This window comes from Spermophilus citellus (assembly GCF_964194105.1).
Source record: "Spermophilus citellus genome assembly, chromosome: 16".
NCBI lineage: Eukaryota > Metazoa > Chordata > Mammalia > Rodentia > Sciuridae > Spermophilus > Spermophilus citellus.
This window is the reverse complement of record NC_138196.1, coordinates 52,195,259-52,222,629: the sequence shown is the minus strand read 5'-3', so window position 1 is coordinate 52,222,629 and position 27,371 is coordinate 52,195,259. Positions and strand designations below refer to the sequence as shown.

General features: G+C 38.8%; 1 protein-coding gene across 1 annotated transcript in view; it reads right to left on the bottom strand.

Annotated features, from left to right (window-relative positions):
- CENPU (centromere protein U) overlaps positions 1-26,742 on the bottom strand; it is a 38,694-nt gene extending 11,952 nt beyond the window's left edge. Inside the window, exons 1-8 of the mRNA XM_081269009.1 lie at positions 26,407-26,742; positions 23,662-23,710; positions 21,621-21,738; positions 17,547-17,652; positions 12,665-12,725; positions 11,969-12,199; positions 5,313-5,382; positions 275-383 (exon numbers count right to left, since the gene is read on the bottom strand). Coding sequence (XP_081125135.1) covers positions 275-383; positions 5,313-5,382; positions 11,969-12,199; positions 12,665-12,725; positions 17,547-17,652; positions 21,621-21,738; positions 23,662-23,710; positions 26,407-26,531 — 869 coding nt within the window. The 5' untranslated portion in view covers positions 26,532-26,742. The remainder of the gene's footprint in view (positions 1-274; positions 384-5,312; positions 5,383-11,968; positions 12,200-12,664; positions 12,726-17,546; positions 17,653-21,620; positions 21,739-23,661; positions 23,711-26,406) is intronic.
- Positions 26,743-27,371: the final 629 nt, after the last annotated feature.

The following is a 27,371-nucleotide window of genomic DNA, read 5'->3' as shown; positions in this document are numbered from 1 at the left end:
GCCACAGAGGGCAACAAACTCAAAGGCTAAAATAACAACATAGGGGGAATGCACTATTTCAAAATGGAACACATGTTAGATAAGAGAGTCCATAGGAAATATATTTTAGACAAGATGCTTCAATAGTTTGAAATCAGCCTAATAAAAATATGTTTAATAGATATAAAAATATCTATAGTGCAATGATAGCAAAAACACTACATATCAAAAAATGGTGCGATGAGCAGAAGAATGCTTCAGGAGAAATTCATCAGGCAAACATCAGAAGACTTACTTATATTCTACAATGGTTTTCTCAAATGCAGACAAAACAATATCCAATTCCATGATGTCTCTGGTCTTCCTCCCTTCTAGACACCAAATATGCACACTTTCGGAAGTTTCTAGAATATTAAGATAAGTCAATTTAATACACTGATTTTTCATAATTTGGCTTTAGGTCAAAGGTTCTGAAAATAAAAATAGTCCTAGCAAATTGCTAGAGACCTATCACCAAAGAATCTGGGAGAAGCCATACTTCTTCCCATCCAGGCACAGTCCCACAAACCCATCTAAGCTCTCACTCTTACTACTGTCCACCTGGTTCTCCCATTTTGGGGGGTAGGGGAGTAGGGGGATTGAACTCAGGGGCACTTGACCACTGAGCCACATCCTCAGCCCTATTTTGTATTTTATTTGGAGTCAGGGTCTCACTGAGTTGCTTAGGGCCTCCCCATTGCTTAGGCTGGCTTTGAACTCAGGATCCTCCTGCCTCAGCCTCCCGAGCTGCTGGGATTATAGGCATGTGCCACCACACCTAGTTCAGTTCTTCTATTTTTGCACAAGTAATCAAAAGCATCGCTGCCCTTAATACCTTGCTGGGCCTTTTTTGAATAGTCTGCTATTATTTAACAACACAACTGGTGATAAACATCTCTCAGTTGTATTTTCTAAATTTTAATTATCTGATAAGCCATGTAGAATACATCAAGACTACTGAACACATTAATTTAAAAATTTGTAACATAGTAATATGCTCGACTAGCAATCTGAAAACCTAGGTTCTCATTTGAGCTTCTTTCTTACTAGTCTTGACACCTTAGCAAATATTTAACCACCCAGGGCCCAGTTTCCTCAATAGTGAAACTGAAGAAATGAAATATGTTCTACCAACCAGGTGTGGTGGCACATGCCTATAATCCCAGTAACTCCAGAGGTTGAGGCAAAAGGGTATCAAGTTCAAGGATAGCCTTGACAATTTAGTGAGAATCTCTTAAAAGGAAACCTATAAAAGGGGTGAGGATGGAGTTGAGTGGTGGAGTTCAACTTCAATTCCACAAAAATAAGTTCTGGCTTTTGTTGTGATATTGACTCAAGTAAGAAAATACCTATGAGTACATTTACAAAAGCTATAAATTACTATGCATTTGTAAGGTATTATCATCAGTTAATTTTGAATGAATATCCAAATTTTTTGTATACTGTTAACAAACCAATGGAAACCAGTGACAGGATCGTCCTTTTTCCATAATTACTTCCTTATTTAATACTGCAAAGCTGATGGCATATGGATTCACACTGACCTGAGTCCAATGCTTGACCGACATGGATTAATAACAGCCACAAATTCTTTGCCACTTTTTCCCATTTCCCTTCCTTGATGACTGGCTTGATCAATAGGACATGATGGAGTGATACAGTACCACTTCCAAGGCCAGGTCTTAAAAAGATCTGCAGCTTCTACTTTTTCCCTCCTTATATGCTCCCTTTTGGAAGTCAACCATCATGTGAAATTCTGACTGCCAAACAACAGGAAAGCCCAAGCTAGCCACATGGAGAAAAAAAGAAAAAAATCACATGCGGTAACTAACTCCATGCACCACCACACACATGAATGGAGCCTACTCAGACTTCTACTCAGCCCAGTCACCAAATGAAGGTAGCAAATTAGAACTGCCCAAAGTAAAACTGTGAGGTGATCAAATGGTGGTGGTTATGATTCTATTGGCAACCTTCTGTAAAGTGCCAAATAGTAACTACTATTGGCTTTATGAGCCAACTACTCAGCCCTACCATTGTAGCATGAATGTGTTCAAATGAATGAATCTGGCTATGTCCCGATAAAAGTTTATTTTCAACAAAAGGCAAGGGTCATATTTGGACTGTAGACTGTAGTTTTTTGACTGTTATTTTAAATAACAAAGTGTGGGGTACTTTGTTATGCATTAATAGATGCCTGAAACACTGGCTGATCCCAGTTAAGGTATGCAAGCTCAGACAAGTATTTTGACCTACGTCTCAATTTGTTTATCTGTAAAAATGGGGAAAACAATAGCATCTATCCCCCATAGGTTTATTATGAGGACTGGAGTAAGGATGATATTAAACACTCAGTGTAATGACTAGCACACAGTAAATATTCTGTTGTTTCATTGCTATTAATTTACAAACTAGAAACAGGAATTAGTGAAAGGTACTCTGTTAAGGCTTCTAGACTAGAGCCACAATGCAACTCAGCCCAATTCAGCCACTATCCCAATTCCCAAATCCTCGCTCAGTTAAGCTCAACTTACTAGGATCTTTGGATAAACCAATAATCTATCAAAAGTAGTCTGGCTAGGTGCGGTGACACACAAGCCTATAATCCCAGCAGTTTGGGAGGCTGAGACAGAAGGATCATGAGGTCAAAGCCAGCTTCAGCAAAAGGTGAGTGCTAAGGAATTCAGTGAATAAAATACAAAATAGGGCTGAGGGCGTTGCTCAGTGGCCAAGTGCCCAAGTTCAATCTCTTGTACCAAAAAACAAAAACAAAAAAAACAAAACCAAAAGAAGTCTGGTTTTTCTAAATTAAGTAATACTAAGTATTTTATTAATAGTCCAAATAAAAATCTTCCTTAAGCTCTTAATAGCTTAATAGATTTTTAAAGTTTAATTAAGAACCATTATATGCAGCCTGTCCACCTTATTTTTTTATGGGGGGGTATCAGGGATTGAACCCAGGGGTGCTTAACCACTGAACCATATTCCCAGCATCCCACCCCCCTTTTTTTATGTTTGAGACCGGGTCCCACTAAGTTGCTTAGGGTCTTGCTAAATTGCTGAGGCTGGCTTTGAACTTGTAATCCTCCTGCCTCAGCCTTCTGAGCTGCTGGGATTATAGGCATGCGCCACTATGCCCATTCTTTTTTGATTCAACATTTCTTATTCTGTCATTAGAATTTATTTTTTATTATGAGATATTTTATATACACAAAAACATTTATGTATGTGTGATGTAAAGATGAATAATAAAAGGAATACCCATAGGCCCACAGTACAACTTAATAAAGAGAACATTAATAAGATATTAGGCATCCTATGTACCCTCAACTTGTATCCCCTGCCACATACTATTCTGCATTTTGCATTTATCTTATTAGTTGATTCTATAGCACATGAATATAATCCTAAACAATATAGTTCAGTTTTGCATGTTTTTGATGTTTTCATATTTATGTTGATGGACCAAAAAATATTTTACTTTGTATTTCATTCTGGTAGAAAATATACCATGACTTATCCATAATTTCTACTATGATAGGTTTTGCTAGCATAAAAAATAATGTCAGAACACTAAAATACACGTTTCTTCGACAGGTAATAAGGATTGCTAATAAATGTAGCCACAAGCAACTATAGGTTTTGTTTGGTCTCATTTTCAACATTACCAGAGTTGTCCAGGTGATTGTAAAAAAAATTCTATCTTTTTATACCTGCAATTAAGGATTTACACTGATGGTAATCTCCATTATATATGAAATTGAGACTAAAATATTTGCCAGTCTAGTAGGTGTGACAAGGTGGCTCACTGTAGTAGTAACTTAGATTTCTATGATTAGTGATCGCTGTAGTTTGGATGTGAGTGTCCCCAAAGGCCCATGTGTTAAGGACACTATTGGGAGGTAGTGGGACCTTTGAGAGGTGGGCTATAATGGGGGGGGGCATTAGGTCACTGGGGTGTGCCCTAGAAGGAGGTTATGGGAAATGTGGGACCTGGCCTTTTCCTCTTACTCTCTTGCATCCCCATCATAGGGTGGGAAGTTTTGCAGTGCCACATGCTCCTGATGTGATGGAGGGTCTCACCACAGGCCCACAGCAAGGGGGCCAACTAATCACAACGGACCTCCAAAACTGAGAGCCAAAACAAATCTTTTCTCTTAGAGGCAGTATTGTAGGAGCAGAAAGGTGACTAATACAGAGATGGATTCTTCAAGTTTATTCTACTCTGTTTGCTATTCAGTTAAAATTTATTGATGTCATCTGCCCAATTTTCTAATTGTCTTTTTATTCATTTTTAGGAGTTTGCTAATCACATATAGTATCTTTTTTCAGATTTTTTTTTTAATTTTGTGCCTTTCTTTATGGTTTCTTATCATCAGCTACTTTTGCCAGCTGCAGCAACTTAGCAAGACCCTATCTCAAAATAAAAAAAAATAAAAATGGAGATGTACCTCAGTGATAGAGCATCCCTAGGACCAAATAAATAAATAAATAAATAAATAAATAAATAAATAAATAAAAAGTGTTCATAGTGGCTTTACTTATAATAGCCAAAACCTGGAAATGAGTCAGTTGTCCATCATAGACACTGGATAAGTTGTGGTATAGTCACGCAGGGAAATACTACACAGTAATAAGAAAGACTCAAAACAGTGTGAATGAATCTCAAGAGTACATACTATGTGATTTCATGTATATGAAATTCTCGAGCATGCACAACTAATCTATGGTAGAAAAAACAATCCCAAGAAATTGCCTCTGGGGCTGTGGAGGAGTGGACTGACAGATACATAGAAAAACTTTCTAGAACAATGGCAAGCATATATATTTTGATAGTGGTTTGAGTTATATGTTTGCATTTCCCCAAACTCAGCAACGACACACCTCAGATTTCAGCGTTTTGTATGTGCACTTTGCATTGTAAGAAAAAATGGTTGACAAATACTGAACTCTTAATTATTGACATGGAAGCTAAAGTATTTCAGAAGAGCTGATGTCTACAATTTATTTTAAAATACACTAAAAGTCAAAATGAATTAATAGGTGATAAAGCAACTATAATAAAATGTCAACTCTGAAACAGGTGGTAGCCCATGAATATAAATTCTAAAATTCTTTCAGATTTGCTACATGTTGAAAATTTTCATGGCAATACACTAGAAAAAAATGTCACTCCAAAGTCACACATCCTTAATTTTTCACAGTGGCAATTTACTACTTCTACTAATGCTACTTTAAAAAATTAAAACAAATTTTCTTTCATGAATTCCTTGAATGAGTGACAAAATTTGTACCTGAGTCGATGGCTTCTCTTCTTGATTTCTTCCTTTTTCCAGGAGATATTTTCCCTTTTTTCTGCGTTTTCTACCGGAGGTGCGGGTAGTGTTAAGAAAAATTTTTAACATAAGGATTAAGACCCTTAAGACCATATTATCAAATTGTCAATCAATATTTAGCTATAATTATCACCTAATTCTAAATTATTTTTATGCTATATAAATTAATATATGAAACACTGGGAAAATTAAAGCTTTTGGTTGATTTTTAAGAATGGCTGCAATGGGACTGGGGTTGTGGCTCAGCAGTAGAGCCCTCGCCTAGCAAGTGTGAGGCTCTGGGTTTGATCCTCAGCACCACATAAAAATAAATAAAATAAAGGTATATTAAAAAAAAAAAAGGAATGATTGCAATGAAGGAAGTTTTCTGCTGTATCATGATGAAATACCAGCCGTTATAGCTCATGTATGAAAGAGAAAATGGCTCCCGCATTTCTTTAATATATTTTTTGAAGTTCTTAAGGTGGACACAATATTTTATTTGTATGTGGTGCTGAGGATCGAACCCAGTGCCTCACGCATGCCAGGTGAGTGTGCTACCACTTGAGCCACATTCCCAGCCCCTCCCGCATTTCTTTCTGGTTTTTTTTTTTGGCTGGGATGCAATGAAACTGACATAAGAGAAAACCCATGTTTAATTACCTAACATGCATAGGAGTTCTTGCACAGAAGTCTCAGAGAGCATGAGACTTGAAAGGGTCAGATGATGGAAACATATGTATCATCCCAAGTTGTAGAAAGGAACAGAAATTGGGATTCCAAGGGATGGTGGTCACAAAAGTTATGGAAGGAAATGTATGGTGAGTAAAGGTTATCCTGCATTTAGGTAGTCTCTCTCGGGGGAAGCATAGTCTGGGGCAGCTGATGCAGTTGGAATAAGCTATTCAGAGCATCAGGAGTTTGTGTGGGGGTCCCCAAAAAGTCCTCAAATAAGTACTATACACACACATGAAGGGCGAGACTATAGAAAGTTTACAAGAAAGGGGTTATCGTGGGATTAACAACCTAACAGATAAAAGAAGACAAGGAAATTAGATGTAGAAAATGCAGAGCTCTCAACTGGCTAACTGGTTTACTGTATTGACAAGTGGCTAACTGCAGAGCTCTCACTGACAAGTGGTCAGGCAGAAGGATCCATACTTAGGGATAAGAACTATAAACTATTAGAGCATGAGCTCTCAGACAAGACCATATTGCTCTCCATGGGGTAAAAACTGGTTCACTGTGTTTTGGGGGGAGGATGATAAGGAGGAAAAATGCCTATTTAAAAAAGCTTCTTAGGACCCAGGCACAGTAGTGCACGCCTGTAAGTAATCCCAGCAGTTTGGAAGGCTGAAAAAGGAGGATTGAGAGTTCAAAGCCAGCCTTAGCAACAGTGAGGCGCTAAGCAACTCAGTGAGACACTGTCTCTAAATACAAAATAGGGCTGGGATGTGGCTCAGTGGCTGAGTGCCCCTGAGATCAATCCCCAGTAACCCCCCTCCCCCCCAAAAAAAAGCTTCTTAGGGAGGACAATAATGAAAACAGGTTGAGAAACACTGCCCTAGAGTAAGGCCTGTTCTAGAGCCACCCTATCAAAGCCTAAAACCAATCTCTGACCAGGTCTACCAGTGAGCCAGAGTGGAGACTATGGTGAGCAAAATTCTAAGATAACTTGGGTAACTTGTATAATCAAACTGCCCTTGAGTGTGGGTGGCACTTGTGCCTGATGGGCATTGCTCCCTTGATTGCAAGTATCACATAAGAATCTGCTGTGGTATTCTGCAGAGGTGTCTGGCTGGCTTTGAAGAGGAACAGGCCTTGCTGAAAAAGGGTCACATGACTAGTGCCTGAGGGCAGCCTGTGGAGCTGAAAGCTACACAGCTTCCAAGTAGAGAGAAAATAAGGACCTCAGTCAAAATCTTAGATGAAGACCCTGAGTCTCAGATGAGATTTCAGTCCTGCCATAGACCTTGATTTCAGCTGTACGAGACCCTGAGCAGAGAATCAAGCTGAGTAGAGGGTGCACTTCTAACCTACAGAAAATGTGAGGTAATTGGGCTGGGGTTGTGGCTCATCTGTAGAGCTCTTACCTAGCACGTGCGAGGCCCTCTCAGAACCACATAAAAAATAAAACAAAGGCATTGTGTAAAACTAAAAAATAAATATTTAAAAAAAAGAAAAAGAAAATGTGAGGTAATAAACAAGTTATTTCAACGACTTTGTGTGTGTGTGTGTGTGTGTGTGTGTGTGTGTGTGTGGTGCTGGGGATTGAACCCAGGGTCTTATGCATATGAGGTCAACCCACTACTTCCTCAGTAATTTGTTACACAGTAACTGAGAACATATACAGAGGTGAGTCTAAAATTAGAAATATTTAGAAAACACCTCAGGATTTTTCACAAACCGTCCCCAACAAAGCCTATAGAACTTCACGATGATTAGCCAAACCTGCTAAAGTAAAAGGTAACAATACTCACAAGATGACATAGAATTCAGTGCCTCAACAACCTATCAACAACAATGTCTATTATATATCTATTAGATTAAAAATTATCACACAGGAAAATATGACCCAGTCAAGACAGAAAAAACGCACCCAACAGAAACTGATCTGAAGAAGCCCAGATAATGCAGTTAGAAAACAAAGATTTTAAAGCAGCTATCATAATTATGTCTAAGGATGTAAAGGAAATGATGGTCATAACTCAATTGAGAATCTCCTCAGAGAAACAGAAATTACAAGAAAAGAGCTAAATGTAAATTTTGGAAGCAAAAGCACATAGCTAGAAAGAGAAAAATCATTAGGTGGTACATCAGTACAAACTATCACAAACTTGGTACCTCAAAACAGCAGAAATTTATCCTCTGAGAGTTATGAAGACTAGAATTTTGGAAATTAGCTCCAATGGGCCAAAAAAAAAAAAAAAAAACAAAAAAAAAACAGAGGCATCAGCAGGATAGCGCTCTCTCCAGGGGGCTGAGGGAAAATCTCTTTCAGCTTCTAGTGGCTGTGGCATTCCTAGGCTTAAGCCATATCACTCAATTCTTCCTCTGTCTTCACATTGTCTTCTCTGTCTAATCTTCCTCTGCCTCTCTTACAAGGATTCTTGTGAAGACATTTGGGCACACCCACGAAATACAGAGTAATCTGGAATTGGACATAGGCAAATCTTTTGGCGAGGAGCACCATTCATCCCAATCCATATGGACTTAATTGCAAGCTATAATGGCAAAAAATAGTGAATTTGAAGACAGAACAATAAAATTCTATCCAATTTGCAGATTACAGAGAAAATAGATTTTAAAAGGACCAGAGTCTCAGGGACCTAAAAATATCTTGTGATTTAAAATAAATACAAGTTCAAAATGAAGAGAGTGAGAACCACAAGAAAACTGTATTTGAAGAAATATTGACTGAAATTTCCCTGATTTACAGATCTGAAAAACTCATCAAGCCCCATGTAAGATAAATACAATATAATACATAGCCATATCAAAGTTAAAATGATGAAAACTAAGGATAAAGATATAATCTCAACAATAGCCAAAGAAAAGGAACATATTAAAGATATGCTTTAAAATAAGGGATGAGGCTGAGAATGTAGCTCAGTAGTTGCCATCTTGGAGATTTTTTGTCTCTTGCAGCTTCTAGTGGCTGTGGCATTATTTTTTGCCAATATAACTTGCATGCACATGGTCAATTGGGGGGTGGTAGAGTGAAACAGTTTTAGAAAAACAAAATCTGAGAGAATCTGTCACCAGCAGAGAAATGCCAGACGATGTTCTATAGTCTGAAGGGAAAAGGTATTAGATAGAAATACATATTTATAAGATGGTAAAAGAACAGGAAGACGAGTAAAGACTATATTTTTCCCTTTATAATTTCCTTAAAAGATAATTGTTACAAGCAAAAATGACAACATTGTAAAGTTAGATTTATAATTTCAGTAGAATTAAAACCTATGAGCAAAATAGCAGAGGATGGGGTGAATAAATGGAAATATAATGTTGTTACGTAATACATTTATATAGTGAATAGTAATTAATTATGAGAAATACATAAAGTAGTAATAAACTTTGTTAATTTAAGGATCTATATTTTTAACACACTAAAATAAAAACTTAAAAGTGGCATAGCTAAGAAGCCAATAGAGAACAACAACAACAACAACAACAACAACAAAATACGTAAAGAAACCAAAATTAGTAACAGAAGGACAAAAATATAGAGGAGTAAATGTAAAACAAGGAGTAAGTGGGACAACTTGAACCTAACCATGTTTAAAATTACATTGAAATAAATGTATTTTTAGAGGAGCAACAAAGCTAAAGAAACAGAAGGGACAGATGGAAAATAAATAGCAAGACAGTGGGTTCAAAACCTAACCTATCAGTAACTACAAGTACTGGCGAAAAAAATCCACCAAATTATGCTGTGTCCATGTACAAATAAATATACCACAATGAATCCCAGCTATAATTATAGTGTACTAATTAAAATACCAGTATTAGAAGGGAGATCAGTAGAATACATTAAAGTTATAATATATAACAGTGGAATGAGATTGGTGCAGGTAGAAATATGGCATAATGAATCCTCTGTTATATATTATAACTTTAATGTACTAGTAAAAAATAATAATTTAAAAACTAAATATACCAAGCAATCCAATTAAAAGGGAGAGATTGTTAAATTGTCTATAAAAAAGATATTCTAAAGGCAAAAAACAAACAAACCCCCCCCCCAAAAAAAAAACACAGATTGAATGTAAATGGATAAAAAAAGATTCACCATGCAAAGGAAACATAAGAAAGCACCTCTGGCCATGCTAACATCAGACCATATAGATTTTCAAGATAAAAAATATTATAAGATATTAAAGGGGAACATTCCATTAAGATAATAGAAGCCATTCCTTAAAAAGAAGAAACAACTTTAAATAAGCATGTAATTAAAAACTGCTATATAAAGAATAGAATGGTGGCTACCAGAGGCCAGGGCAGGGGCACCAAGATGTTGGCTAAAAAAACACGTTTCAGTTAGACAGGAAGAATACGTTTAGACTAGTGCACAGCCTAGTGACTATAGTTAAAAAATAAAGTGTATTTTGAGAAATAGCTGAGTAAATTTCAGACATTTCACCACAAAAAGGTTACAGATATATTAACTTGATTTAATCATTCTTCATCATGTACATATATCAAAACATCATATCATACCCCATATATGTACCCAATTATGAGCTCTTGATTAAAAATATTAATAAAAAGTTTTGGGTAATTAAAAAAAACAGCCCAAGCTTCAAAGAACTAAAGAAAATCCATGAAGCTGTGAAGTTAATAGACATCCTCTCTATGTGACTGATATAGACTACCATCCCCTTCCCCAAAGCAACAATAAAAAGAAGTAGCCACAGGAAGGAGACACGATATCTGAACTACACTATCAACTGCCTTGACCTCAACTCATATTTACAGAAAAATATATTCAACAACTACAAAGTTAAAGTACTCATGGATGTCACCAAGACAGACCCTCCTGTGTAATATGCTTTTATTTGTATAAGAATAAAAAAATACATTCATATTTGCATATGAAGATGAAAACTCTGAGAAAGAACATACGGAAATTAATTATGATGTTATCTGTGTTTAGTAAGTGGGAAGCTGGAAGGCAGAAGACAGAGGAGAAGGGACATTTTTCAAACATGAGAATGAATTATTCAAAACATTAAGCCAACTGAATGAAATGGCATATGAAAAACACGATCAAATGATATGTAAAAACCTTAGAACAAATATGACCCAGAAATCTTGTGAGAGTGATCCCCCACTCCTATTGGCAATTGCATTTTACTTTACCTTTAAATATACATATGTGAGTGATTTTTTTCCTAAGGAAACGATCAAGGGTATGCAGAAATTGAGCTGTAAGAAATTTGTCAAGGCACCAAATTTTTTAAAAAATATTATTTTAGTTGTAGATAGACCTAATACCTTTATCTATCTATTTATTTATTTATTTATTTTATATGGTACTGAGGATTGAACCTGGTGCCTCACACATACTAGACAAGTGCTCTACCACTGAGCCACAACCCCAGCCCTATCAAAGCACCAAAAAATTTTTAAATTGTGATTGTTCATCAATAAGAGATTAACTAGGGCTGGGGTTGGTACATTAACTATAGCTCAGTTGGTAGAGTGCTTGCCTGGCATTCACAAGACCCTGGGTTCAATCCCCAGCAACACACACACACACACACAAAAAGATATTAATTATACTATGGCACTTCCATGAATGGAAGGTTATGTTTTCGTGAAAATGACACTGTAGAAAATGTAATGTCAAGTAGTGATCTCTTTTAGAGAAAAGTACAATGAAAGAGCCTGATGTATGAAGGAAAATACATGATTATTTTTGGGTTATGAAAGTGTAGGTGGATTTGTCTTCCTTTCCATATCTTCTGGTTTTCTAAAATAAGCAATAATTTAAATAAAAATTATGAAATGCATTATTTTTCATAAAATTATGAAATTCATTATTTTTAATAACTTTTTTAAAAGACATGAAGAAAGAAAATGTTTTCCTTTCCTCCTGTTTTTCAATAAACTTTTTTCTCTGCACGTACCAGTTGACTTTGTGTTGCATGACTCTCTTTTTCAACAGAGGACTGGTCCCTGAGGGGTCCCAGACTTTGAGGAGGGACTGATTCAGCTGGCTTCTCTGCACATCCTGAAGAGGCCACATCTGGAGCAGCTGCGTGTTGCTGTGTACTTACTTTCTCTGCCAATTTAACTTTTCTTCTTATGTTATCTTCTTCACTGCTTTCCGACTCACTAATGGGCTTGAGTTTTCTTGGCTATGAGGAAAACAGCATTACTGCCTTAGAAAACACAAATGCTTTTGGTTCCTATTTTAATAGAAAACTACAGAGTTCACATTTCTCACACATTAGAACTGAACCTAATAGGTAAATGGCGACATGATCAATGGCTAGGAGAGACCTAGACTAAAGACCACTGATGCCCCAGAATTCTGTCTTTATAAATCACAAACTAATGACTAAAATGTGTTTAATATAAATGCCATGAAAACTGACTAGGAACATAGAGATTTGAGACTTCTTTAGTAAAAAATACTTCAGATATAAAAATACTATAACATACACCATCAGTGGAAAGTGTGGCTACAGAATATTTTCCCTACTTACATCAAATCTAAATAGGAAATGAGATAGTTTACAGAACAGTTTCTCTATTTGCATCCAATATAAATAAAGTACGAAATACCTTACAAATTAAGAAGAGATAATAATCCCACATACCTTTTTTGCACTATTTTTTATAGATTCATTTTCACTTGCTTCATTTTCAGAAGTGTTTGAGCTGTGCCAAAGAACAAGGCATCAGTATCTTGCACACATTTGACTTTTTTTTTTTTTTCCTTTTGTAGTGCTGGGGATTGAACCCATGACCTTGTGCATGTGAGGCAAGCATTCTACCGACTGAGCTATATCTCTAGCCCCACATTTGACTTTCATTCACATGTCTTCTATAAGTTGTTCATTCAACATGAAAACAGGCTTGTTTAATGAGAAGATATCTACTCATCATAGTGAGGCCTGTCACCTCCCAAGCTGTTGTCATCCATAGCTTCCCAAACCCAGGCCGCATCAGTTTATCCTAGGCAGGCGAGTATCAATGGTCCATTACTTGAGCACTTTGTGGTATGTCTGAGGGCACCTCTCCTTCTAAGGAACCACATCCAAGAACATGGACCATTGTTGGTACTAAAAGCTAATCCATGAGGCTGATCATTAGGTGACAGAAAAGGAAATAGCTTCTTTTGTCCTTGGCAGGGAAAAATAACCCCAACTTCTGATGGAAAGTGAGAACGTTTTTTATCTTTTTATCCAATTCAATACAACAAGTGTTTCACAACAATCAAAAAAGGCAAAGTGTGATGCATACAACTACTTTAAAAATGAGAGCAGCACCTTCCTTTATAGGGTTCACTGCCTGGTAGGAAAGCCAAAGGCGGTGCAAAAGGATAACTTGGCAAGCACCCAACAGAGAAGATGTGTACACCTGACTAGGGAATTAGGAAAGGCAGCATGGCTGGGACACTTGAGTTAACTTGTAAAAATACTTTTCTAGGCATAGTAGTATGGGGATGGGCATTTAAGGTAGAAGGAAATACGAATGTAAAAACATGGTGGTATAAAACAGCCTGGCATATTTGAGAAACAAAACAGTGCAGAAAGAATGTGTTGTTCCAGAGAAGAAAATGCTAGGAAAGAAGTCACAGGATATAACCGGAGAGGCTGAGAGACAGCCCCAAAGGCAGGATGCTCAGATCTCCCTACAGTTAGCTGGCAGACTTCAGACAGAGCCCTGGGATCCCCTGAAGCATTTGTGAGCAGTCTTGGGCCCCTAACAGCATGATGAGGGTTCTTGGGCCTGGTCATCTCTGCCTAGTATAGTAGACCCTCAACAGGCAACCTTTCCTCCAGGGTTCCCTGGGAGGTTGGCTAGAACCATCTCTGGCCAATCTGATTCGCCCAACTTCAACTTTTACAGATACTTTAATAAACCTTTCCATTCCTTCTTCTTTTCAGTATCTACTTATCTAAGGATCCAATCTGGCACAGGGGCCTTCCATGCCATGCAAGTGGTCAATGGAGAGCCCCTAAAATGTGGTAGGAATAGAGATAAGAGTCCTTCTGGGATCTAGGGGAAATAGAGAGGGCGATTCAGGAGACAGGGAGACCTGGCAGGAAACAACTGCAGGGAGCGTGTGAGAGTGGCCTGTGATGATCGACAACAGCTGCAGGGAGATGGCAGAGGCATGAAGGACAGAAGCAGTAAGATTCATGGCACAGAACATGCCAGAATGATTCCCAGATGGCTGGATTTTACATGACTGGATGGACAGCAGGATCATTACTCTAGAAAACACACAAGGAGTTTGTTGACTCCTTGAAAAGGCTGGAGCTCAGTTTTGCCTTTTGAGTCTGAATGCCTGTGGGCATCTAGGGAGATAGGAGCAGGACCTCTTGGGGCTCAGGAAGAAAGCTGGACAAGAGAGAGGGACTCAGGATACAATGGCATACAGGTAGTTAAAACCATGTGAGTAAGTTGGGGGTGGGTGGCAAGGAGAGGGCTAAAAGCAGGGCCACCTAAACCTAAGACAGGGAAGGAGAAGTTAAGGAAGAAGACAACTAAAGTCCCTCGGGAGGATCTGAAGGACTGGTGGCTGCCACCTCTGTGAGTCCTAGGCAATGCTGCTGATCTCTCCCCCAAGTGCCCCCTCCTGCCCTGACTTTCTTTTGTATTATATGCAAATCCTGTCTTATATTCCCAAATGAGGTCTTTTTGTTTAGATTTAGCAGGCGACCAAAACCAAGGATACCAAGAACATCCTCCTCATTAAATGCAAGGAATGGGCATGTCAGCCCTCACCCTACTCGCTTCCCAGCTGCATTTATCAACTGCTTATTCTTTTTTTTTTTTTTTAAATTATTAGTTGTTCAAAACATTACAAAGCTCTTGACATATTATATTTCATACATTTGATTCAAGTGGGTCATGAACTCCCATTTTTACCCCATATACAGATTGCAGAAACACATCGGTTACACATCAACTGCTTATTCTTTCTCTCTCTCTCTCTCTCTCTCTCTCTCTCACACACACACACACACACACACACACACACACACACACACACGTACTTTTGTGAATAAACTCTCCTTGTTTTTGTCTTTCTCCTCTTGCTACCTTATCTCTCTCCCCCTTTCCTTTACTTGGACAGATGAGGCTGGATTTTTTTTTTTTTTTGCAGGGGGGAGGGGGTACCAGGGATTGAACCCAGGGTCACTTAACCTCCGAGCCACATCCCTAGCCCTTTTTAATTTTTTATTTAGCGATTAGAGACAGGCTCTCACTAAGTTGCTTAGGGCATGGCTAAGTTGCTGAGGCTGCCTTTTAACTCAAGATCCTCTTATTTCACCCCCCCCCCCAACCTGAATTGAGATTACAGCATGCACCACAGTGCCTGACTGTTGCTGGATTTTCTTGCCATCTCAAAAGTGGGCTGTGTACCATCTATATACAGTAACTTCAGTTTCCCTCCAGCTTAACCTTCTACTCTGAGCTCCAGACTCAACAGACAATGGTCTCTTTGACCTCTGCCTATCAAATCCATGATCTCCCTATAAAACTCAATCTCCTAGCAACCCCCATCTTGGTCAATGACACCCCCAGTAATCCATTTATACAAGCTGGAAACCTGGGAGCTACCTATGCCAGGAACTCTTCTCCACCCTCCTGGAGCAACACAGCACCAAGCCCTGCTGATGTGCTTTACAACTCTGCTTGAGCTCCTCTCCATCTCTGCTGCAGTTACCCTAGTCCCTGCACCGACTATTAAAACAGACTCCAAACTAGTCTGTCCATTCCACTCTTGCCCCTTTTATATCCATTCCTCACATGGCAGTAGGAGAGATCATTTTAAAGTGCAGGTTTGATCGTGTCACTCTCTCCTTAAAATTCTTCAACTGCTTTTAGGATAATGGCAAAACTCTTTACCATTAGGAGTAGTATTGATGTAAAAATAGAATATGGATGAAACAAGACACTTTCTTTACCTCTGAGCAAAACTTCAGAAGCAACTTAGGGCTGGTATAGCAGCCCCGTCATCAAGATACAGGTTCCCTCTATCTTACTATCCCATTTCTTAGTACAGTGCCTGATGGTCCAAGAGAGAGAGACATTTTTGTAAACCCAGAGTCTAATACAGAGGTACCTAGTCTATGCTCAGTAAATGCTTGTGGAAAAAACAATAATAAAAATCTAACATTTGAAAGTTTACTACATACCTGTTTGAAGAACTTAAGGGGAATAATTCATCTGAACTGCAGAAGGTAGGTTGCATTACCATCCCACTTTCCAGATGAAGGAACCTGGAGGTTAAATGTCTTTCCCAAGGTCAAATACTTGGTAGTGGCAGAAGATATGAACCCAGCACAGTGGGTCCAAGGTCAGTCACCTTAGCCATGTCACTACACTGTACACAGGAAGATGAATTCAAATATTCACAGAATGTGTATCAGGTGCCAGGTTGAGTTCTAAGAACCTGATGTACAGCAATAAACTGTAGAACTAAGCCCTACTCTGTCTTAAGTTTCCATTGTGGACAGAGACAATGAACCAATTAAAACATAAGAATTAAATATTGGTTGGGTAGAGGTAAAAGCTATGAGGAAGAAAAGAGTAAAGAAAATCTACTGATGAAAGAAGGTGGTATTTTCTGGGAGGTACTGGAAGACTGCTTGATCTGGTGGTGCCTGAAATCCCAAAGGAAGCATGCAAAGATAGTGGGCCACCTAGTCACAAAGAATAGAACCTGCAAAAGCCCTGAGGTAGTGTATATTTAGGAATTTGAAGATCAGCAAAGAGGCCAAACCAAAGTAGGGTTGTTTTTTATCCCAGGAATGCAATGCTTTAATACAGAAAATCTACAATGAAGGTTAAATAGTAAGACACCTAATTTTTATAATAGATGAATTACAATATAATTCACAACTCATTCTTAAATACCATCAAGAAGATATTCTTATAAACATCTTTAGTGTTCAATATCTAACACAGTATTTGGCATAGAAAAAATGCTTATTTTCTAAAACTGAATTAACTTAAAAACATTAATGTAAGAAATTCATAGCTTTCACATAAACGATCAACCACAACTGAGAACATAAAATGGAAGACCCCCATTTATATAAATTGCCAAATACAAAAAAGACAAATTACTTGGGAATAAACTTAGGAAATATGCAAAATCTGTAATAAATAAAACTTAGAATAGCACTAAAGAACACAGGGCCATTGAGCAAAGCCAAGACATTTGCTTATCATGACACCAATATCCCTGCCCTCTAGTTTCTAAATTTAACTCGTATCAATAAAGACAACATGTTTCCTAGACAATCAGGTGTCAATTATGTCAATTACTATAATTATTATTAGTAATATCAATTATTGAAAAATTAAGTGGTTATATCTTCATTCTCTTGAGGAAAAACATAACAAGTTGTCTCAAAAGATCTTGAAACAACTTTAGTTTTATTAGTTTCTATCTTAAAGAGTTGCTCAGAAATCCCATTAAGCACAAATAAACAAAAACTGCTTGAAATTTTACCATACCTTTTCTTTCCTTCTTTTTCTTGAGGAGTTGAAGGCATGGATGATCCACAGTGTTTGGAAAATTCTGCTTCATCAGCATATATAGCCGTGCTGTGTAACGGAGGATCTGTGAAACACAGACACAACCTTAAGAGTCTGGCTGTCTGGGAAGTATCTGAGTTTATTCCTTTACAGTGGAATACAAAATAATGTTTGTTGAAATGGCTGACAAGAGCTGAACACAGAGGTGCACGAAGGTAATCCCAGTGGCTTGGGAGGCTGAGGCAGGAGAATCTCAAGTTCAAAGCCAGCCTCTGGCGCAGTCTGGCTGGGCACAAAATAACCAAGACTCCACGAGGCCCTTGTAGGTTCAAACAGGAGCTCCTTTATTGCCCGAACTCTCACCGGCACTCCTGGGAACTCTCTCCGCCCTCACCGGGGCTCCAGGAGAACTCAACGGGAACTCCTCGAGAACTCAAAAGTAGCAGGTGGGCACCAGAGGCAGCAGGAGCCGCCCTATTGCCGGACAGCAGGGGTCTATATACAACTGAATACACAGCCTGTTTCAATCCAGCATCATCCAGTCACAGCAATTATACACAGCTTAACTTAATTATCATCATCCTAATGGCTCGATGGTGTCACCTCTCAACCACTCCTTCTGGCAAAATGCCAGGTGCCATCTGGCTGTGGCTCTCAACAAGCCTCAGCAATGGGGAGGCACTAAGCAACTCAGAAAGGCCCTGTCTCTAAATAAAATACAAAAGAGGGTTGGGGATGTTGCTTGGTGGCCAAGTGCCCCCAGAGTTCAATCCCTGGTACAAAAAGAAAAGAAAAAAAATGGCTGACAAGTTACAAATCAGTTACACAGGCCACTTTCCAAATTTTTTTAAAAAATATTTCTTTTAGATGTTGATGGACCTTTTTGTTCATTTATTTATATGAAGTGCTGAGAATTGAACCCAGTGCCTCACACACACTAGGCAAGCACTCTACACTGAGCTACAACCCCAGCTCCTCCAAATGTTTTTGATATCACACCTCAAAAAATTTTAACCATAACACCAGTAACTACCTGGATATTTAAATTATAAATCTGCATTCCTGTATTTATATATTAATGGGAATATTTTAATTTTATATATATATGAAGAGGAAATCTAATATTTTATTTGCTCACCCCTCTGGAATATTATATGCTCTATTCAGGAGACCACTGCATTTATTATAAATTCTACATGTTTAGGGTGGTTGGTCTACTCCTGGGACTATTACTCACTAAATTCCTAGCACTTGGTTGGCACTCAACATTTGTGAATGAATGCCCTTTGGGGAAAGATGTCAGACCTCCTCATTTCTCTTTCTCTTTTCTTTACTCTGGATTTAGGTAGTATAAAAAAGTAAACTTAAATGAGGAAGGAAAGGACTAGGAGATATAGCTCAGTGGTAGAGCGCTTGCCTAGCATGTGCAAGGCCCTGGGTTCAATTCCCAGTCCAGGAGGAAAAAAGAGACAAAGAAGATTAAAGAGGAAGAGATCAAATGGCCTTGGTGGAAAGGCAAAATAAGGAAATGCTATAAGAGGAGGATGTTCCCACTTGTTCAGGAAAGAAGAGTAATGGAGTCAGTACACTGGGTGGGGCTTATGGAAAGGACAGCAAACTTGAGAGGGGAAGGGAGGTGGCCAGTAGTGACAAACGTGGGATTGCTGCAGGAGCGGGCGGGAGTGTGAGAGGGAGTTGTGGGGGGTGGTATCTGGTGAGAGCCAGGAAACCATGATTTCATGCTGAAATTTTAGCATGATAGTGCAAACAAACTTTTCTAAACAGCTAGCTGCTTAAATAAGGAACATATCAACTTCACAACAGAAGTTAGTAATATATTCTGTACTGGTCCTGTGGATTAAAGGGACGAGGGAAGGGAGAAAAATAGATCAATCCCTAATTTCCATATGTAACCAATCATATAAGATGAATTCCTACCACTTAATTTAAACAACAAAACAATCCAATTTTAAAATGGGCAAAGAGTTTGAATAGACACTTCTTCAGTGAAGATATACAGTTGGCCAATAAGCACGTTGAAAAGATGCTTGACATCATTGCTCATTAGGGAATGCAAACCAAAACCATGAGACACCATTCTCAACCCTGGGGATATCTATTATCAGAAAAAAAGAATAAACCCAGAAAATAACAACCATAGTGAGGATGCAGGGAAATTGGATCTCTGTGTGTCCACACGGTGCAGCCACTGTGGAAAACAGCAAGGCAATTCCTCAAAAATTTAAACATGGAACTATCATAAATCCAGTGACTCCACTTCATCAAAGAAAAGCAAACAGGGAGTGACTAGTAACAGGTATGAGGTTTCTTTTAGGATGATAAAAATATTCTGAAACTACATATGATAATAGCTGCATGAATTTTTGAGAATATTAAGACAAGTAGATTTTAAAAACCTACAGAATCTTCTATTTTTAGATATTTTAGACAAGTAGCTAAAACAATTTTCTTAACTCATAATAAAAGATGTATTCTGTGCTAATTACTTGCTGCCCCGACCCAAACTGGCAGCTGAATTTAAGGTGGCTTGGTGTGAATTTCCAGGGACACCAACTAAAACAGACACACACTTTACCTTTAAACAAGCTTCAGGACAGCTCCCCCACTCTCTGCCTCAGGCTCCCCAAATGGGAGAGCAAGAGAAAGTCATGAAAGGCTGGTGAGAGAAAGTGAGCTCGTTTGGAAGTGGGCTTTTATTGGGGGGGGGGGGGGGAACGACATTTGTTCTTAGAAAGTTCTATCCAAAAAAGGCCAGAAAGGGCAGGGTTACAAGAAACAGGTGAGTGTAATTCAACCCAAGGGATGACACCTACATCTGAGGACTCGACCTCAACTTCCTGAGCTGGGAGGACACCCAAGTCACTATGAAATGGAGTGATCTGTCAGAGCCTATTGCTTCAGGATGGAAGGCACGGGTCATTCAGAGTGACTCCCCACAATTACTTCTCATTTTATTTCATCTTATGAAATATATATTTTCTTTTCTTTTTCTTCTTTTCCTTACCAGGAATCGAACCCAGGGACGCTTACTCACTGAGCCACATATGAGCCCTTTTTATTTTGAGACTGGGTCTAGCTAAGTTCCTGAGGCTGGCTTTGAACTTGTAATCCTTGTTGCCTCAGTCTCCTGAACCCATGGGAATACAGGTGTGTGCCACCTGGAAGGAATATATATTTTGTTCCATGAAAAAAGTAGACTGAAAATTTTTAGAAGCCAAATAGAAAATATGTGAGATGGTAAATAAGTTTTCAAAGTTCTCTTAACACTTACTGCAGCAAAAATATCTGATTACCGCTGTTCTACATACAGGGGCCCTTGGCACTTCATCATTTTTTGGTCTCTGGACTGGTCATTGACACATTGAGACACAAATAGCCCATTGGAAGAGCTCATCGATTACTGGCCAGCCATGTATCAGCCCCATTTACCTCACACTAAGGAACACAGGTGAAGTTCTTCTTGGTTCCTTTGAAACATTCCTGCCTCATGAGTTTACGATAAAGGAAAAGTCCCTCTACTTTTCCTCTTGAAGGTCCTTATATAGTGGTATGATGTGAGAAATATATTTTATATTAATATTGTTACAAAGTAACACAGTATCTTGATATGAACAAAATATTAATGAATGTTAAAAGAAGAGTTCTAATTTGATGATGTTCTTTTTTTTTTTTTGGTACCCCAGGGATTGAACTCAGGGGCACTTGACCACTGAGCCACATCCCCAGCCCTCTTTTGTATTTTATTTAGAGACAGGGTCTCACTGAGTTACTTAGCGCCTCACTTTTGCTGATACTAACTTTGAACTCATGATTCTTCTGTCTCAGCCTTCAGAGCTTCTAGGATTACAGGGGTGTGCCACCGCACCTGGCTTGATGATGTTCTTAATTTCAATGTATGATAAAAATTATCAAGCATTCTCCAAAATGTTGCATTTAAATGCAGGTTACATATTTGAAAATACTTCTGTATTTTTGTTGTACCTAACATAAATGTTTTAAAGTTATTTTAGGATAAAGATTTAAAATACTCACCAAAGGTTTCATAAGGTTCATCATCTTTCTCATTTTCACCAAGGCTGCCAATACTTGAGATGTCAGAATTATCAGCAAAGTCAAATGTATCATTAGGCCTGTGCTTTTGACCAGCTTTCTAAAAGTGAATAAAATCAAAGTCTTTGAATTGGTGCTCACAACCAAAGAAAATTACAAAGCCAATTTATTTAGCAAGGATACTCCTGCTATCAGTGCTACCTAAAGAAGCAATCCTTGGGCTGAGGCTATAGCTCGGGGTACACCGCTTGCCTCATACATGTGAGGCACTGGGTTTGACCCTCAGCATCACAGAAAAATAAATAATGACATTGTGTCCCTCAAAACAAACAAACAAACAAACAAAGCAATCCTGGGGATATAGATGCCTTTGATAATAATAAGGCAGGGGTTGGTAAACTTTTTCTAAAAGGAACTAGAAAGTAAATAATGTAGGCTTTTACAGGTTACTAGATTTTTGCTGTACCTACTCAGCTCAGTCACTGAAGTGTGAAAGCAGATAATGGAAATGCAGAAAAAAAAGGGGTTTAGCTGCGTTCCAATACAACTGTACTTATGGGCACTGTAATTTGAATTTCAGATCATTTTCGCAGGTCACGATGTTTGTCATCGTGTGCAAAGTCCTAGGCTCAATTCCCATCACTGCAAATAAATAAATAAATACCTTTATTATAAAAACGCTTCTTAGCTTGCAAGGCTGTACAAATACAAGTGGCAGGTCAGTTTTGGCACACATGCTATACAGTTTGCCTAAATCTCTGATCTAGGGAAGGCTATGGGCTCTCTCCCCCAGAAATATGTCATATACCCAAAAGTTCATTAACATTTTCAAAGGCACAAAGGGTAAAATCTCCTGGCCCTAGGACTGACCAGGGTTCACAGTTCGACCTATTTGTAAATCCATGAAGTTTGCTTTCCCAAATCCTAATGAAAGACCCAAACATACATAAGATGAGGAAAACTTCCATGGAAGCATGGAAGATGTAGAGGGATACTATTAACAGATAAGAAAATTCTGGAAGACACACAGGAGACACAAAAAAACAGCAAATGAAACAAAAACGTCACCACTCATAGACCTCAGTGAAAGAACCATTCATGGAATACTTGGTGGTGGAATGCCACAAAAGAGGTGCCACTCTAAGGCAAAGGACTCCTCCTTCACTTGTTAGGCAGGCTGCCTTACAGAGGGAAGAAGACAGGAGAAGAAATCCATTCCAGGCATTAGGAACTTTCAATAAGGCAGCCTGGGAGCCAAGCTAAAAAGCTTAGAGAAATCCCTCCAAGGCACACTGGACTTCAGCTACCAGGAGTAGCAGGTAGGACAGGAGAGCTGAGAGAAATCCATCCACTGAGCAGGTGAGCCAAGGCTGGGTGGGAGCAGAAAGCTAAGCACAAGTCCACAGAGGATCCCAGAGTTTCATGAGGAATCTAAGTGTCATCCTCTGATGCCTGGGGTCAGGACAGAGAGACAAGACCATTTAAGACAGAAAGACAGGGAGGGGCAGAATAGAGACCAAAAAGAACCCTCAACTTCATGCAACCTGAAAAGCAGATGCTTTTCAGGGTGAATGTGAAATGCCACAGGCAACCAGAAAAGCCACTAGAGAATAATTTGTAATCAGCTACCATGAGGGTTAAAGAAATGTACCTACCTTTAACTGATTCTAAAACTATATGGGGACTAAGTGGAATATCATAAACAAGTGTTGAAAACTGTAACATGGAAAAATTACTATGCATGAAAAATGGCAAAATATACATGACACAATTTTAACATGATGTCAATTATCTGGATGAAAATAAAATCAATTTAGCCATAGGAAAAAAAAGCACTTTCTAAAATGTTAACAAAGGTTATTTTCTCCATCGTATTGGAAAAAGTAGAAGCAAAGAAATATATTTTTTCCCAATAATAAAACAGAGTTTACCAAGAGAGGTCTACAAAACAGGTTCCCACAAAATGTTATTTTGTTTTGTCAACAGTGAGAAAATTACACTAAAATGTAAAAAGATAACTTACGTCTTTCATGGGATGTGTTCTTCCTAATTCATTCTTTGAATATCCTGCACTATTAAACAGAAAACACACACATGAAAGGGAAAGTTAGTAAATGTGTTAAGTAATTGGGGAAAACACTGTAACTTGTGACACTTTCCAAGCATTTTCTTTCCAAATTACATTCCTCATTAGTTGAACTAATAGCACGCATCCAGTGGAATTTAGGTTATGGCAAAATCCTTTGTAGCAAGCAGAACCTGTATGCCACAAATTTAACTGTATTTTTATAGGTCAAATCATATCGCCAATTTATAAAATAATACTTCTCTCTCTAAAGGAGGTAGAGAACTCCTAATCCTGCTGTTATTCTGTCCCTGAAGTCCTCATCAATCAACAATGATTGATTATCTCTGCACAACTGAGCCAAGAGGAGGCATGCTAACATTTACTAGGCACGTAACACCTGTTCCAACCTATGCCTGGCTATTGTACCTACATTTCTTCATTTAACTCTAACAGTCCTTTAAGGTAGAAGCAAATCCCATGTTACACATGTACACTTGCCCAAAGCAATACACAGCCAGGATGGAAAGAAGCCTGCATTAAAATCTACATTACTTCCAATCTAAAGCCTGCCTTCTTTCCAACCCTTAATATTCCTTCATGGGGCACTGAGGTTAAAAAGGATAAAGCTGAATAATTTCAACAAGCTTAAAGTAAACAAATGTAACACTAGTGACTTTAATAAACTAGAAATAACAGTGACAGGAAAAAAATTATATAATAGTATATTATTAATAGTAACATTGTCAGTTGACACTGAATACTTACTGAGTATCCTCCACATACCAGGCACTGCAGAGTGGTACCAGCGGATACTCTGGCATAATACAGTACGTAGGCTCTGACTTTAAAATACGTCATGCAGATTACACCTGTATTTTTCAAATACTCATTTGTCAGTAGACAAATCAGTATTTCTTTGAGTATTTTTTTGTGTGATAGAATTTCAAACTTAAAAGTAATACAAACACACCCAGTATATTGTTTACCCAGATCCAACAATTGTTTACATTTTGTCTCATTTGCTTCCTCTGTTTGTGGTGTGTCTCTATGGTAAACTGAAGACACTGCACCCTTAATCCTGAGTACTTCAACATGGCTTTCCTAAAGAGGGAATTATCTTGCATAATCATAATACAATTTCTAAAATCAAGTAATTCAACACTGACATAATTATCTACAGTTTATTTTATTACCCTATAATAGTTTAAAAGATTTTTCATCTTAGCATTTTTTTAAAAAGTACAGAATAGAGATATGAGATTGGACTGGGTATAGTACTTTTTTTATAAATAATTTTTTATTTGTTTTAGGGTATAGTACTTTAATAAACTTTTTGTTATGTGTGCACTATATGTGATGTAAAATATCATTTCTGTGAATCACTGTAAAAGAAAAAATTGGAAAACTGTTTAGAGTAGTAATTTTCAAATTTTAGCAGGCATGAGCATGATGTAACAGATTTGTAAAACAAAATTGCTTGGAGTCAACCCATTCCTAGCCCAGTGTCTGATTTAGTAAACCTGGAGCGAGGTCTGGGATTTTGCATTTCTAACAAATTTCCAGGCTCTGATTCTCAAAACCTGGTAGAAAGTTTTACGGCAATTTTACAGACTATCATTCTGGGGTTCAGTCAAGTAACATAAATAAGTCTAAAAACTAGAATCTCCTAAGTTTCTTAATCTAAACTATTTCACCTGCCTGGGCTCAAACATCCCATCAAAGATCCTCCCTGCTTTAGGCTGGATTCCAGGTGGGGCTTCCAAAAGATGGAAACATCTGTGATAACCATATGTAAGATTCTGAAGTATGTGCATCTGTGTATGAACACATTTCATGAATCTCAACCCCCATCCCCCCAAAGGGGGGGGGGGAAACTACTGGCCTATTAAGAGAAAGATTAACCCTTTTCAGCTGGGGCTACTCTATTTTTCTCACCAGGTTACAAGCAACTACTCACAGCTGTGCCCTGCTCCATGGCCACACAAATGACGCCTTCTCCAGGGGGTCGACCCAGGATTTGGAGGAACTCCTGGGGGTGCGGTCTTGGGAGCGTTCCCTAGCAAACTGCTAGTCTGGTCCAGACAAGGCCTTGGATGCGCTTTAGACATCGCCAGCAGGGCACTCGCCAACGCATCCAATAAAAATTAATCTTTTAGATCAAGTTTTTGCAATCTATTTTTAAGTGCATGGCCCCTTTTGATAAAAATAAGTGGCTTGACCCACCGTGGAATGGCATTTAATAATAACAAGGGGCAGCTTAGTCCTCCAGCCAGAAATTTGGTTTATTTTTACGGTCTGTAGTTTCTACTACAAAAACAGCTGCGTTTGGAAAATAAGAGTAGGGACGCCCAGCCAGAGTGTAAACTTCCCTCCATGAGGTAACGTCTGGCAAATGAAAGGTACTTCCAAGTATTTGCTGCATATTTTGTTTGAACTACTTTGAAACTCACACACACAAAGCAATACTACCACTAGCTAACGTTCTGCCTCCTGCCCACTGTTAACTCCTGTAATCTCACGATAACCATAAACACCGGGGCTGTTGCTACCCGGGTTTTACAAAAGTGGAAACAGACCCTGAACAACTGATCACTCGGATAAGTTTCAGTGGCAGCAAGAACAACTCCGCGAGGCACAGACCACGTCAGCAGAAAATAAAGTCGGTCCAGGCCTAGGGTTCCGAGAGTCGGCCGCACTTACCCTGCGGGCGCCGGGGACCTAACCCGCCACTGCAGAGCCATGGGGCTGGTTCCTGAACCCGCCAGATCCACGAAACTCCCGCCGAGCTCCGCGCTGCTTAGAACCAGCCAATCAGGACCGAGCATGCGCACAAGCCCCTCCCAGGCCTCTTCCCGGGGCGGGCCCAGGGCTCATTCCCCGGCCCCGCCCCCGACCCCGCCTCCGGCCCCGCCCCGCCTGGAGCAAGAGAGAAAACCCGGAGCGAGAGAGAGAACCCAGACACGTCGAAAGACCACAACTGAGCCGGAGACCACGCCTCTCAACCTGCTGTTAACAGGACTTTCTCTCTCACCAGGATCCCGCACCAGTTTTTAAGAGCTCCAAAGCCCTGAGGCCTCGAGGGCGGGGAAAAGGTGGACTGCCTACGCGGATCAGAGGGTGGGCCCTGGACAAAAAATGACGGATCCAAATCCAATTGAGCCGCCTGTGCTGGAGTCCTAGCGCAGTTGTCTAGTGTCATACATTGGAAATGGACAGGGTTTGGCTTTTAGCTCCCTGCTGCCTTTGGTTGTGGGAGTTTGGCATGCTCTTTCTTACCCAAAGCTATGAATTTTGTAATTATCCAGACTTGTATGCAACATCTATATAGCTAGTGGTAGTTCATTCACTTTCATTATCCTTGAAATGCACTAAGCAAATAAACCATTTTATTTTTTTATTTTGTTGTGCATGGATACATCAATTTTAGTGTTTTGCTACTATCAACAATGTAGAACTCAACATTCTTGGGCAAAACTTTCAGGCCATGTGTCTAAATGTTTCTCTAGGGATGGAGTTAGTAGTGATATCACTGCTATTTAGGCTACAGACATTTTCAACTTTGTATGATATGCCATTTTTTTACGCATTGTTTTGTAGACTGTACAATGTATACTCTCACCAGCAGTATATGAATCCTTGGTTTCACATATTGTAGATACTTAGAA